Source organism: Triturus cristatus, chromosome 9, assembly GCF_964204655.1.
Source record: "Triturus cristatus chromosome 9, aTriCri1.1, whole genome shotgun sequence".
NCBI lineage: Eukaryota > Metazoa > Chordata > Amphibia > Caudata > Salamandridae > Triturus > Triturus cristatus.
The window spans coordinates 882662992-882676179 of record NC_140592.1 but is presented as its reverse complement, the minus strand read 5'-3'; the positions used below and the strand labels follow the sequence as shown (position 1 = coordinate 882676179).

Below are 13188 nucleotides of genomic sequence, written 5' to 3'. Positions count from 1 at the left end.
AGTTAGTCGAAAATGACATTTTTAGATATTTATTAGGAGTCCCAAGCAGTACATCAACTTATATATGCCATTCAGAATTAGGAATGCTGTATATATTCGATCTTATAAAAATACAACCCATTTTATTGTGGCATAGGATATGGTCTAACTCCAAAAGTGGTTTTAATCGGGATATTTTAAATGATAGCTTAAAATTACATTGGGCCACCAGCATCCCATGGCTAAAATATATTACATTTTTTATGAAAGATCTCGGGCATCCGGAATACTTTGAAGATCCTAGCACCTTAATTACAGTCTCAAGAAACCACCTTAAAAAAAATGTGTTTGACGCTTCTTGAGACCAATAGATTTTCAACTGAAATATTAAAGATTACAGTACATGCAAATCAAATGATGCTAACCACTTTCAATATTCAAACGTATTTAAAAACTATGTTAGGTGGCTACGACAGGATGGTGTTGACCCGTTTTAGATTGGGGATCTTTCATAGGCTAACCAGTTTCCCCACAATGAACGATGGGTCAAGCATTATGTGTATGTGCCCATGTGATGATAAGTCTTTGCAAACAACAATGCAGGTTCTTTTATCTTGTAAATTTTACACTGAACCAAGAAAGAGATCGATTTTACCAATGTTAAGGCTAATTGGTCTTAGACAATGTCGGCCAGCGTACTTATTCCTACAATTTTTAGAGTACGAACATTTTACAAGGTCTATAGCTTGTTATTTGAAATGTGTAATAAGATATAGGGAAACTATTGGCACATGTATTCCTTTTTTTTTTTTTTTTTTAAACTTTATTTTTCGTTTTAATACAAACAATCAAAATGCACCCCCCTCCCCCCGACATCAGAAATAAGTAGTACATACAGGTCCCAATCAGCCATCATATACATATGTAGTACCTTGGAGTGAGGCAGGCCACCGGCCATAGCGTGAGAGTATCCGGGTCAGCCCCGCTCAGTGTCACCCAGGATCTGCCTCTCCTTCATCACCTCCCCTCTCCCCCTCCGAAGATAGCGGGGAATACAGCTCCCCACTCGTTCCCTCCGACTCACTCTGCTGCGGTTGCCCCTCCTCCGCCAACCCCTCCATACACAGAACTCGCCACTCCAGAAGGTCCCCCTGCAACTTCTCGTCTCTCCTAGAGCACTGCATATGCGTTTCTTCCGCTAGCGACCATTCCCTCACATCCCCGAGCCACCTCTTGAGCTCCGGGGCCTTTCGACCCATCCAGGTAATTGCGACCCTACGCCTCGCCAAAACCAACATTAACTGCAGCAGTTTATAGGCTAGTCTCCGTTTCCTCGGTTTGGGAACCAGGGCCAACAGGCAGTGTAGGGGCGTCCGCCGGATTCGGAGGCCAGTGGCGGCCGCGACGCGGCCCACCACTCCCACCCAGAACGTCTCCACCAGCGGGCAGTTCCAGGCCAGGTGTAAGAATCCTGCCCCCGGTGCTCCGCACCGAGGGCAGTCATCCCCCCTGCCCGTTCCCAACCTACTCAGCGCCTTCGGGGTAAGGTAAGTGCGATGCATAAAATTAAAATGGGTGAGCTTAAACCGCGCGTTACAGGATACTTTCCTTGTTAAGGCTCCGATTCGCGTTCGCTGTCCCTGGTCCAAAGGCTCACCCAAATCCGCTTCCCAGGCCGCCCACGCCGGAGGCTCCGGGGGAGCCGAATCACGTTTCAACGCCGCGTATAACAATGCAATTAGTCTACGGCCCCGGCTTACATTAAGAGTCTGCGTCATCGGGGGCATCTCCGGGCACTGTGGCCAGACCGAACGCACCACCGCTCGCAGCCCTTGGTAATGTAGGTATTGTCCCCCCCGAAGACCATAAAATTCCTCCGCCTGCTCGAATGACAGAAAGGTCTCCGAGGGGTACAGATCTGCCAACACTTCACAGCCCCCTTCTCTCCAGTCCCTGTATGACACCTGGCGCTCTAGTTCCACCATGGGGGCCAGGATCCAGATCGGTAAATCCCTATGGAAGGGCGCCCTACCCAGGACCCGCTCGACAAACCGCTGCCACACCCGCGCCGTGTGTGTCACAACGTAGGGCAGCGCGGCGTCCGCCCCCGACCCCCTCATCAAGGCCAATTGAAGGTCCGTCGCCGTGGCCCTGCCCGCCAGCAATCGCGTCTCCCATACATCCGTGTCCGCAAACCATCGGGCGGCCGGGAGGAGCTGCGCTGCATAATAATATAAATCGAAACGTGGGGCCTCCAATCCCCCCTCTTCATAGGCTCGCACGACTGTCCGGAGGGCCACCCTACTGCATCCCCCCGCCCAGAGCAAGGAGGTCAGTAGTGAATTAAGGGTCCGGAAAACCCTAGGAGGGAGAGGGCATAGCGCGTTCTGCAGGACGTACAAAGTCCGTGGCAGCATTACCATCTTGGCCACAGACAGGCGTCCCATTAGAGACAGCGGCAGGGCGTTCCAAAACGTCACAGACTGCCTCAGTGAGGTGAGCACTCGGTCCATGTTCCGTGCAAGCGCCAATTCCTCCGTGGCGGCCACCTGAATACCCAAATACCGGAAACTCACACGTTCCCAGCGCAACCCCAGCTCCGGCAGGTCCTCGCAGGGCGTTGCATCAAATCCCGAAAGCGGGAATATAAGAGATTTGCTGCGGTTTACTCTCAGGCCCGACGCCTCCCCAAAACGGTCCAGGTGACGCAGCAGGACCGGAAGTGCCTCCGTCGGTGCCCTTAGGTAAAATAAGGCGTCATCCGCATAGAGCGATATCACATTCCTCGTATCCCCCACCTGGATACCCCACTGCTCCATTTCTGCCCTAATCGTGACAGCGAACGGCTCAATTGCCAGCGCAAAAAGGAGCGGCGAAAGGGGGCACCCCTGTCGCGTGCCCCGTCCCAGCCGCCACTCCTCCGATCGCGCAGCACCCAGGCGCACCCTCGCCCTCGGGGCGCTGTATAAAAGCTGTATCCACCGACGGAAGTTGGGACCTAGGCCCACCCTCCTAAGGACCTCTTGCAGGTACGCCCAATCTACGGTATCAAACGCCTTGGCTAGATCGATAGAGACCAACACCGTCCGCTCTCCCCGACTCCTCACTTCATGCTGTATGTGGTTCAGGCGTCGGAGATTCATCGCCGTATTCCTCCCCGGGATAAACCCACATTGGTCTTGGTGCACTAAATGGGCCATATGGGGAGCCAGCCTGGTGGCCAACTATTTTGTTAGGATTTTCGCATCCGTATTCAACATGGTGATCGGGCGATAGGACGACGGGTCATACTTGTCACCCCCCGGTTTAAGAATCATACAGATTTCGCCCTGGGCCATGGTCGGTGGGAGTTCACCCCTCTCCAATGCCGCCTGGAACACCTGCAGCAGGAGAGGCGCCAGTTCCCCCGCGAACTCTTGATAAAACTCCGACGGAAACCCATCACTGCCGGGTGATTTAGCACGTGGCAAGCGGGCCAGCGATCCCCGAACCTCTGCCAAGGTCAAGCCCTCCTCCAGACCCTCCCGATCCGAGTCCGCCAGAGTCGGCATCTTCAGCCCTTGTAAATATGGCAGATATTGGGCCTCCGAGATATCTGGGGCTGCCTCATACACCCGCCGCAAGTGAGCCTGGAGCACCCCCAGCTGCTCCTGCTCCGAGCCTACCACACGCCCGGTGGAGTCCCGCAGAGCCACAATACGCTCGGGAGCCTGTTCTCGCCGCAGGATCCATGCTAGCAACCGTCCCGACTTATCCCCCTCTCTATGGAGGCGCTGCCGATATTGGCCTAGAGTAAACTTATCCAACCTGTCTAAGGTGTCCTGCACCCGTGCCCGAGCCTCCCCTTCCTCCCGCTGTTGCGCCGCATCGGGTCCTCCACCCTCTGGATCTGCTGGAGGAGGTCCTCTTCCCTCTGTAGGTCCCGGAGAAGCTGTTTCCGGACCCCGTAGGTGAGCCCCATACATGCGCCCCGCACCACTGCCTTTAGGGCTTCCCACTTCGTGGCTACTGGCGGGTCTCCCTCTCCCCAATTGAGGGCTACATAGTCCCCTATGGCTGCCGCCACATGCTCCCTCCCCACCTGGTCCCGGAGGAGGTCTGCCGGCAGTCTCCAAGTCCGAAGGCGGACCACCGGGGGTCCCCACTGGACCATGCACACCACCGGCGAGTGATCCGATAGGAAGCGGGCCAGGTGTGTGACCTCCACTGACATACCCCGCCGCTCATCCGCCACCAAAACCCGATCCAACCGACTATATGTGTGGTGCGTGGGAGAAAAGCAGGTGAACACCCTCTGTGTGGGGTTCTTTTGGCGCCAAACATCCACCACCCCTACGTTGGCCATCACCCTTGTGAGTTGGTCAGTCATACGCGGTTTCATCCCCTCCCGGGGGGGGCCCTGTCCAATACCGGGTCCAGGACACAATTGAAATCACCACACCAGAGTATCGGGGTCCCCAGATCGTACGTCAACACATCCTGCAAGGCCCCGAAAAATGCCGGGTCATCGATATTCGGGGCGTAGGAATTCAAAATGACTATGTCCCTTCCATCTAAAAGCGCCCGGAGGAGCAGGTACCGGCCTTCGACGTCCGCCTCGACATATTGGACGGCAAACGGCACCCCCGGCGCCACCCAAATCAGGACCCCTCTGGCGTATGTAGAGTAGGATGAATGAAACAGTTGTCCCGCCATTTTCTCCCCAACTTCTGTGCCCCCTCATCCATTAGGTGGGTCTCCTGTAGGCACGCTATCGATACTTTGTGCCGCCGGAGGAAGGAGAGGACCCTATATTGCTTTGTGCACGTGCCGAGCCCCCTCACATTCCAGCTCAAAAACTTATATCCCATGATCTCTTAAGCACCCCACCCCGCCTCGGCCACTCCCTCCCTACGTAGCCCCACCTCGGTACCTGACCTACAATATAACTGATGTCATCAACTGTCCCCATCAACATCCCCCCCAACAATACCCCCCTCCCCCCACCCTCGAGCACTATGTCAGCAACAACCAAACCTGCCCATATGCCCTTACCCCGCTGGTGCCAGGACGTGCACAGCCACCCCATTCACACACCCAAACTATACCCCCGCACGCAAACCACCACTCCACCCCCCACCCCGACCCCCGTTCCGACCCCGTTATCAGCCATTCATGCCAGGCGCGCCCTGATCAAATCTCTCCTCACCACCCAGTCCCCCCCATCACAGTCCATCTCGCCCCCGTTCTCAGATTTCACATAGACGGCAAAACCCCTCCCGGGTCCCTGGCGCAGCCCCCACACAGTCTAGTACCAACATCCCAGGGTAGTGTCACAGCTCTTCCCAGATTCTCCAGGCCAGGGCGACAGGTTGCTTCAAGCGGGCTCCCCCCGACCCGGAGTCCCAACCCCCACAGTTTCCGGGAACACCATGGTTGCGGCCACGACCTCTCCCCCCGAGGCCAGCAGCGTGTCCGGGACCAATATGTCGTCGGGGCCCACCGGGCATCCCGCGGATGGCTCCGGCCCCTCCTCTGCTTCCTCCAGTCCCAGCTGCAACGCCCCGTCAGCCCCCACTGTCACTCTGCCACCGTCCAGGCCTGCCACCGGCCCCGCGGAATACCTGCGCCTGTTGGGACGTTTCCGCTGCGGCCGCATGCGCCACACCTCACGGGGGCCCCTCTCTGCTCCCGACGGGACATCCTCTCCCCGGGCTTCCAACCATTCCCAGGCCTCCCCCGGGGACTCGAAGAAGTGAGCCTTCCCCTGACACAGTACCTTTAGCTTTGCGGGATAGAGCAGCATGTATTGTAGGTTCATCTTCCGTAGCTTCTGTTTAACCCCCAAGAATGACTTTCGTTGTTCCTGCACCTGCTGGGTATAGTCCGGGTAAATGGAGATCCTGCTGTTCTCATACATGAGATTCGCCACCTCCCTCGCCGCCTTTAAAATACAGTCCCTGTCGCGGTAATTGAGGATTTTGGCAATGATGGCCCGGGGAGGGGCCCCCGGCCGCGGCGGTGGCACCAGGGCCCTGTGTGCCCTCTCGATAACGAAAACGTCCGACAGCCCCTTCGGGCACAGACTCGTGCGAATCCAACGTTCTAGGAACCGTTCTGCGTCGCCTTCCTCTGCCCGTTCCGGCACACCAACGACCCGAATGTTACTGCGGCGGGCCCTCCCTTCCGCATCTTCCGCCCTCCGTTCCAGGGCAGCTGTCGTAGCCCTGAGCTGCCCGACCGTCTGTGTGAGGGTCTTCACCTCTCCCTTCAGGTGCGCTATATCTCCTTCTGCATCGGCCACTTTATCCGCCACGTTTCGGAGGTCCGTCCTGAGCAAGTTCACATCAATGGAGACCGTTTCGATTTGCCGCTCCAACGCCGAATGGGACCCCTGTATTGCTTTCAGCAACTCCGCACGGGAGGGCTCCGCCGGGTCGTCCTCCGCCCCGCTTAGGCCCGTCTGCCGCGTAAGCCGCTGGGATGGCAGTCTCTGCGTGGTATATTGCGTGATCGTGTTCGGCTGCATCGATCGAGACATCTTGCCCCTCGTCATCCCCGAGTCCTCCCGAGGCGCTCAAGGCCGCCGCAAGGCCGCACAGGGGCCCAAAGTCTGCTCCCTCTCCCGATCGCGGGAGGCACTCAGGCAAGGATTGAGGAGTTAGGAGCCCGGGGGCTGCGCCGACCCCCCTCCGCCACCACTCCCTGTGGTCACCGCCCGAATCCAGCGGCACCCAGGCGGCAAGTCAAGTATCCGGAGCAGGCCGCCCACAGCGAGGCTGCGCCCCGTCTCGCAGCGTCCAGATCTCTCACCTCCGAGGCGGTCCAGGCGCCGCCGGCCAATCCCCACCTGGCCTCTCAGATCCGGGGCCGTCGTAGGACTCCGCAGCGTGACCCGGCGAGAGCCCAGCTCAGGGAAACCTCCAGCGGCCCCCCGTGCGGCCAACCCCCGTGTCCTTCGTAGCTCCGCACCTCGGGGCCCCACGGCGCCACAGGTCCAGTCCCTCGCCGCCAATCGTGAGCACCAGGCACTCCCTCGCAGGATCGGTACCGGCCGCACCACGTCTCCAGTCGGGCCCGGCAGCCCCTCCGCTCCGTCACCCGCCTCTCACACCAGCTCCCAGTCGCGGACCTCTCCTCCAACCTCCTCACCAGGTCGCCGATTCCCCAGTGACAGTAGGCCGGACCCGCTGCGCCAGGCTCCGCCACACTCCGCAGTTGTCCCAGGTCTGTCAGAGGCCCGACTCGGCCTCCCGCAACGTTCCGGGGGCGCCCAGGCCGCAGCGCCGTCCCCTCAGGATGTCCGCTTGGGGTCAGTCTCGTGTTCCCCGGCGTCCAGTAGTAGGCCCCAGACCGCGGCCTCGCGTCGTCCGTTCCCCGGTCGGGGAACGCAGGATCCGCTCTCTGACCTCCCCGCCAGGCACTCGCGGAGGCTCCTGACCGCGAGCCCCCCCGCCATGTACTGGTGCAGGATGTCGCCCTCACCACTCGAGGAAGGTCTTTCTGCCGGTCAAGGCACCTACGGCCCCTCTTCCGGGGCTCCGCCGTGTACCACGCTCCGGCCGTCCACAGCGTCCGGGAGCAGGCCCCAGACCCCGGCCTCCCGTGATCTCGTTGCCGGCCAGGCGACCACGGGCGCCGTACCCCGGCGTCACCACAGGATTCCCGCTTCACTACGCACCGGAGCAATCCCCAGGGCTCAGGGGGTCGATGCACTCTCCATTCGTCGGCCCAGGGGTCCTGGCAGGATCATTATTACAGGATTTTGGGGTCAATGGAGCGGGAGCCGGCGGAGCTCACGTCCCGTCGGCCATGCTGCTTGGCCACGCCCCCGGCACATGTATTCCTTAAAGAGTATAGCTAGGCTTTTTAACATATGATACTGATAATATATTTAATGATTTTTAATGCAGAATTGTTTATCAATCATGTGATTCTATGTGCTTTGATGATTTTATTGGAAAAATCGAATAAAGCTTATTTGAATTTGAATTTTGACAAGGGAAGCAAAGACATCTTGAAAAAAGTTCATCATTAAAGCCTCAAAATTAAAATTGATAGGATTGTGGGCTGTATTGAGAGGGAATGCAATTTGTGAGGTCTAGCATGCTTGTATGAACTCTCAGAAAAAAAATCCATGTGTCTATAGAGCCACACTGCTTCCTTGCATAAGTCATTTACCTAGCTCATTTACTACTTTGAGCTAGAAAAGTTTGGGAATCTGTACAATGAAGATTACCTATCTGTAATTGGAGCATTATTTATAACTGAGCATCTAGTGAAGAAGGGCCAGTCTACATAGACCCATACCACTTCACAAGCTCAAGCGGTCTCCTAACCAAGACTTCTCTGTAGAAGACAGAGCTGGAAGAATCTCCTAATCATTACTGGGGAATGCTGAGCTAAACATGGTCACAATTTCCAGAGGATCAAATGCAAATCTGCCACTGGTTTTGACAGGGTCCTATGTTCTTCTAGCCCCTTGCAAAAGTAATTACTAGAAATAAAAGTGTTTTGAGGAAAAGGTATTTCAGGGCCTTCTCTGGCATTGGTTCAAATGTACTGGAGGGCCCTCATGGCCTAAGACAAGCCCCTCAACAAGCAAAAGATTGCAGGCAGGACAACAGAAGACTCTTGGGAAGATGAGAAACTTCAGTGTTCTCTCATGACCCTGATAGCCACAATTTGTACCCTGAGGGTAGAGACTGTCAGGTACAAGGAGAACCAACCCAAAGCTTGGAATAAATCTAAGAGCTTTATAGGATCAACATAGTATCATATGAAAAATCTTGGAAGGCCTTAATCAAACAAGAAGATGAAAAAGTTGAGAAAGCTCAAAGTCTCAATGGAATTTCACATAAAATGGTATCTAGATTTTGTTAAACGCATTGAGCATTCATGCTTGTGTTTCCAATAAACATCACCACGTACTATGCTAATATGGCAGAACTGTAATAACTCGAAATCCCTCCTTCTGGATCTCTGCTTTCATTTGAAAGGCCCTCAGAAATATAGGATAATGCAAACAACTTATTAATGGGCAATTTCAGAATCTGTGGGCCCTCACAATCATTCCACAATGTGTTCCACACTTGTGCCCAGGTTGTCGCTAGATTTATTGCAATAGGCAACTTTTCTACACTTTGACTGGGAATATTCCTGTTTGGCTGAGGTCCAGAGTCTCAGACCCACCATAAGAATTGCTGTACAAAGTGGACCCAGGCCTCAAGGCCACCCTGTATATAAGAACCAAATGAATGTTACAGCACTGTCACTTCTCCACGGAGGTGATGGCCACATTCCGCTGGGAAGAAGGCATTTACACACTATAATTACACACTCCCTTTATAAAACAAATGTGAAAATAACATTTACCTTGGGCAAGTGAAGTCTGCACACATTTCGAAACACAAAATGAATATAGGAGAAGAGCTCTGTTTATTGGTATTCTCTTCCCAAAAGATGGGTTATTTGGGGAAATAAGTTGCAGTGTTAGTGGTCAGACTCTTGATTGCTCACATCTGGAATATAAGGGTGGGCCAAAGAAGACATACTATGGCTACACATTTGTTGTAATTCCCACTGCACTTACATTTCAACATCCTCAATGAAGCTTAATCTTATCTATGACTCTATGATGTCTTCTTTTCCTAAAATCAGAAAAATTCTTAGCAGCAACAAGTTTCATGTGGAGACAGAGTTTTAAATATGATACTCTCCATAGGAGGAAAGCTGTGGAGCTGTTGTCAGAAATGCGTTATTTAGATGTGGCAGTTGGAATTGCTCGTTTTTTTCGGCTTGTTAAAAAGAGTTTTAATGATGAATTATAGTGGGAAGGGGGTGTCGGCTAGTTAAGATGGGGCCCTTTTATAGATTTTAATTGCTAAATTAGTTTTTAGAATGTTTTATGGACAATTGTCTAAATAAACTTGTTTCTACCTGCCATGTTGAGACAGAGTTCAGAACAAACACAACCGTCGCTGTACGTCCAGCCTTTTCCTGATGGTTTCCCAATCTCCATGCAGAGATTATTGTTTCCACAAAGAAATATTTAACATAATAGCACATTCATCTGATCCTTATTTCAATGCATGTCACTGAAATTCCTCTATAATTTGGAAACCACAATGCCATAAAAAAGAACTAGGGTGAGTGAAATTGCAATTTGTTTTCCCACATAGTACGAGCAATTTCTATGAAAATAATGAATATTTCACTAAATTCTTTTGACAGTGGTCTGCTTGGAAATTGTATGAAAGTGTTTACCTCCAATACAACATTCACGTAAGACTGTGGTTGGAGTATGGCGCAAGCAGAAACTGTTTTTGGGCTGCAGCACCCACCTAATACTTAGATACCATGAGTAATATTCTTCAATTTGTCTCCCACAAAAATTACACAAGAAAGCATAACCGAGAGAGAGAAAAAAATTATTTGAAATGCATAAAATTCAGGGACTTACACAAGATATTACATGCATTACAAACATGTTGCTGTGGTGCTCATAAAGACCTATAGAAATAAAACTCTTCTCTGCTTGTAAGACACAAGTCAAAAACATTAATGTTCTCCTCTTTTAACCCTACAAGCTGCTGTGTCAGCACTAGGAGTTTGGAAAATTGGGAATAAGGTCCCAACTATCCGGACAATTACACACAATTACTCATGCATTTTGTACTTGGTCATATTTCACGAGGCAAGTGACCTCTCATACAAAAGATTGCAGCCATCATTTATACAGTATGTAAAAATCTGTGAAGATTTCGCCTGTGTAATAAAATGTTTGCCCTGGCTTAAAGAGAACCTAGATGATGCTTTTATCCAGACAATATCTGATATGTGAGGTCACATGACATCAATAGATAACCCTTAGGTGGATTTCTTTTTTCCTTATGACAGCCTGTCCCAATCATTTACATAACATTTGTATATGCATCTGCTTCAAGGAGCATCGCTAACAAGGGATGATGGAGAGAGGATTTGCCTTACCACTCTTACACTTTGCTCCCATTGCAAAAGAAATTTAAAAAACATATTAACTACATACTAAAAATGTAAAATCATGTAAATCAAAATGTGCACAAAAATGTGTTCATTCAATTACACTGAATTCGTAGTTTGTCCCATTCATTGCATTTACAGCATTACAATGTTTGCAAGGCGATGATTTAACAGTGTAACAGTGTGACCTTGTGGTAATATTCATGTACTTTTTTTGCAGTTCAATATGTATGTCATGGGAAGGCTAGGCGAGTTTTACAAGGACCCCCTGGATTTCAACCCTGATCGATTTAGCCCTGATGCCCCAAAGTAAGCATTTCTCTTTAAATGGTTGTAACTCAGTACCTACTCAAATTGTCAGCATGGCTGCTTCTTGTTTCGAAATAACTCTTGGTTTGACCAGATGAACTTGGGGGTTCTGTTTTTCTAATACTGTTTTTTATTAGTTATGCATCCCAACTACTTTTGAATGTGTTTTATTCTTCGTAGTTGTGCAATTCTAAAAGCATACATGGAGCTCGGCTAAAAGATGGTATTAACCCTCATACTACACAGTATATTACCTCTATCAATTAAAAATTTGACTAAGTCAAAAGGTGATGTGAATGACTGTTTTTCTCCTTTACTCAACTTCAAATAAGTATAAAATGCATTTCTTAAAAGGACCCGTAACCCACTAAAGGTTCTACCCACAAAATGGGTTCAAAGGTTTGCAGAGATGTTGAGGATAAAAGCATTGTTCCACAAAACATAGAATGTCTACATTAATCATTACTACGTACAATGTTAGAGGGCTGAACAATCCCAAATAAATAAAAGGAGTTTTACATGAGCTAACTCCATTGAATACATACATAAGGCTTCTTCAGAACACCCACCTGATGTGACTGGACCAGTATCGTCTCAGAGTTCCCTAAACGTCTTCTCCGGTGGCAAGAAAATGGCAGAGGTTGGTATCTTGGTTCACCGGAACTGTACCCTACAAACATACTTGTGCCTGAAAGATAGTACAACTCAAAAGAACTACTACTACTCGAAATGATTTTGAGTACTACTAGTACTCAAAATGATTTTGAGTACGGCTATAATACACTTCCACTGACAGAGACTATTTAATCATAAGATGATTCATTTCCCCAACTCAGGCAGACACACACTGACCTGTGATTCACTATGCCCACTCCAAGTCTTCAATAAACGCACACTAACATCGCCCATCACTCTAGGCCAGAATTCCCTCAAATTATCCATGTACCTTTGAGACCAAGGACAATTCTTCTTTTCCTCCAGACAGACATGGCATTGTATACATTCACCTAATATTCCTTCACTTCTGTGTTACAGGCATTACATGTTATACCATTATAGAAACCTGCAATAAGGTATATGTGACACTAGTCTCTAACTAATCACTTGGGTGGTTCACCAATCCTGTTTTTTATTAAATAACATCCTACTCATTTCTGGTAAAGAGGCTTACCAGTTCCCCATCCTGAAAAGACCCTCAAACCATCAGGGGCTGAAACACGTCAATAACTTTAATTAAGGATATTAGGCTAGAAGGACCTCTGTGGAGGCCTATCAAAAAGGACTCAAACACCGCTGTGTGACTGGGTGGCATAACTACAGTACGGCTAAACTATGCATGGGCGCTGATCATACTTTATTTTCTCAAGGTTTGGAACTATACCTTAGAAGTTCTCTGATTCTTTTTCTAGTTATATTGTTCTTATGGATTGGTGATGGTACAAAAGCAGTATGCACAATATGTTATCTGTTGTTATGACGTTGCATATATCGATTGCTAAACCTGTATCATAATCATGTGTATGATCTCCATTTGAAGAATATGTTGTTATATTGTGACAAAGTGAATTGGTGAAGCAGTATAATGGAAATACTTTTTGATGATCGTTTGATTAAGTATCTTGGTCATTACAAGTTTTGATTAATACCGGTACTGGGAATGACGCGAGGTACCTTAAATGGTCTCTTTCTATCTAGAGGTCTTTATTCCCGTGACCAAAGGACTGATATACCCTCCTTTTGGTTGCTATGATAGATAAAGAGGGCAGAAGAAGAGCCATTAGAGGGGTCCATAATGGAGAGCCTCTGATGCTGGCATCCATCTACATACAAACCATGGCCAAGAGGAAATCCTTAGGCACACAATCCAAACTCTAATGTTGGACCTTGGGATCCGTTAGCAGAAATTTAAATCTCTTTTTC

At 50.3% G+C, this 13188-nt stretch overlaps 1 protein-coding gene across 2 annotated transcripts in view; it reads left to right on the top strand.

Annotated features, from left to right (window-relative positions):
* LOC146799013 (cholesterol 24-hydroxylase-like) overlaps window positions 1–13188 on the top strand; it is a 223506-nt gene that overhangs the window by 198026 nt on the left and 12292 nt on the right. For both annotated transcript variants that reach the window (XM_085626409.1, XM_085626408.1), the window contains exon 13: window positions 11180–11268. In XM_085626409.1, coding sequence (XP_085482535.1) covers window positions 11180–11268 — 89 coding nt within the window. The remainder of the gene's footprint in view (window positions 1–11179; window positions 11269–13188) is intronic.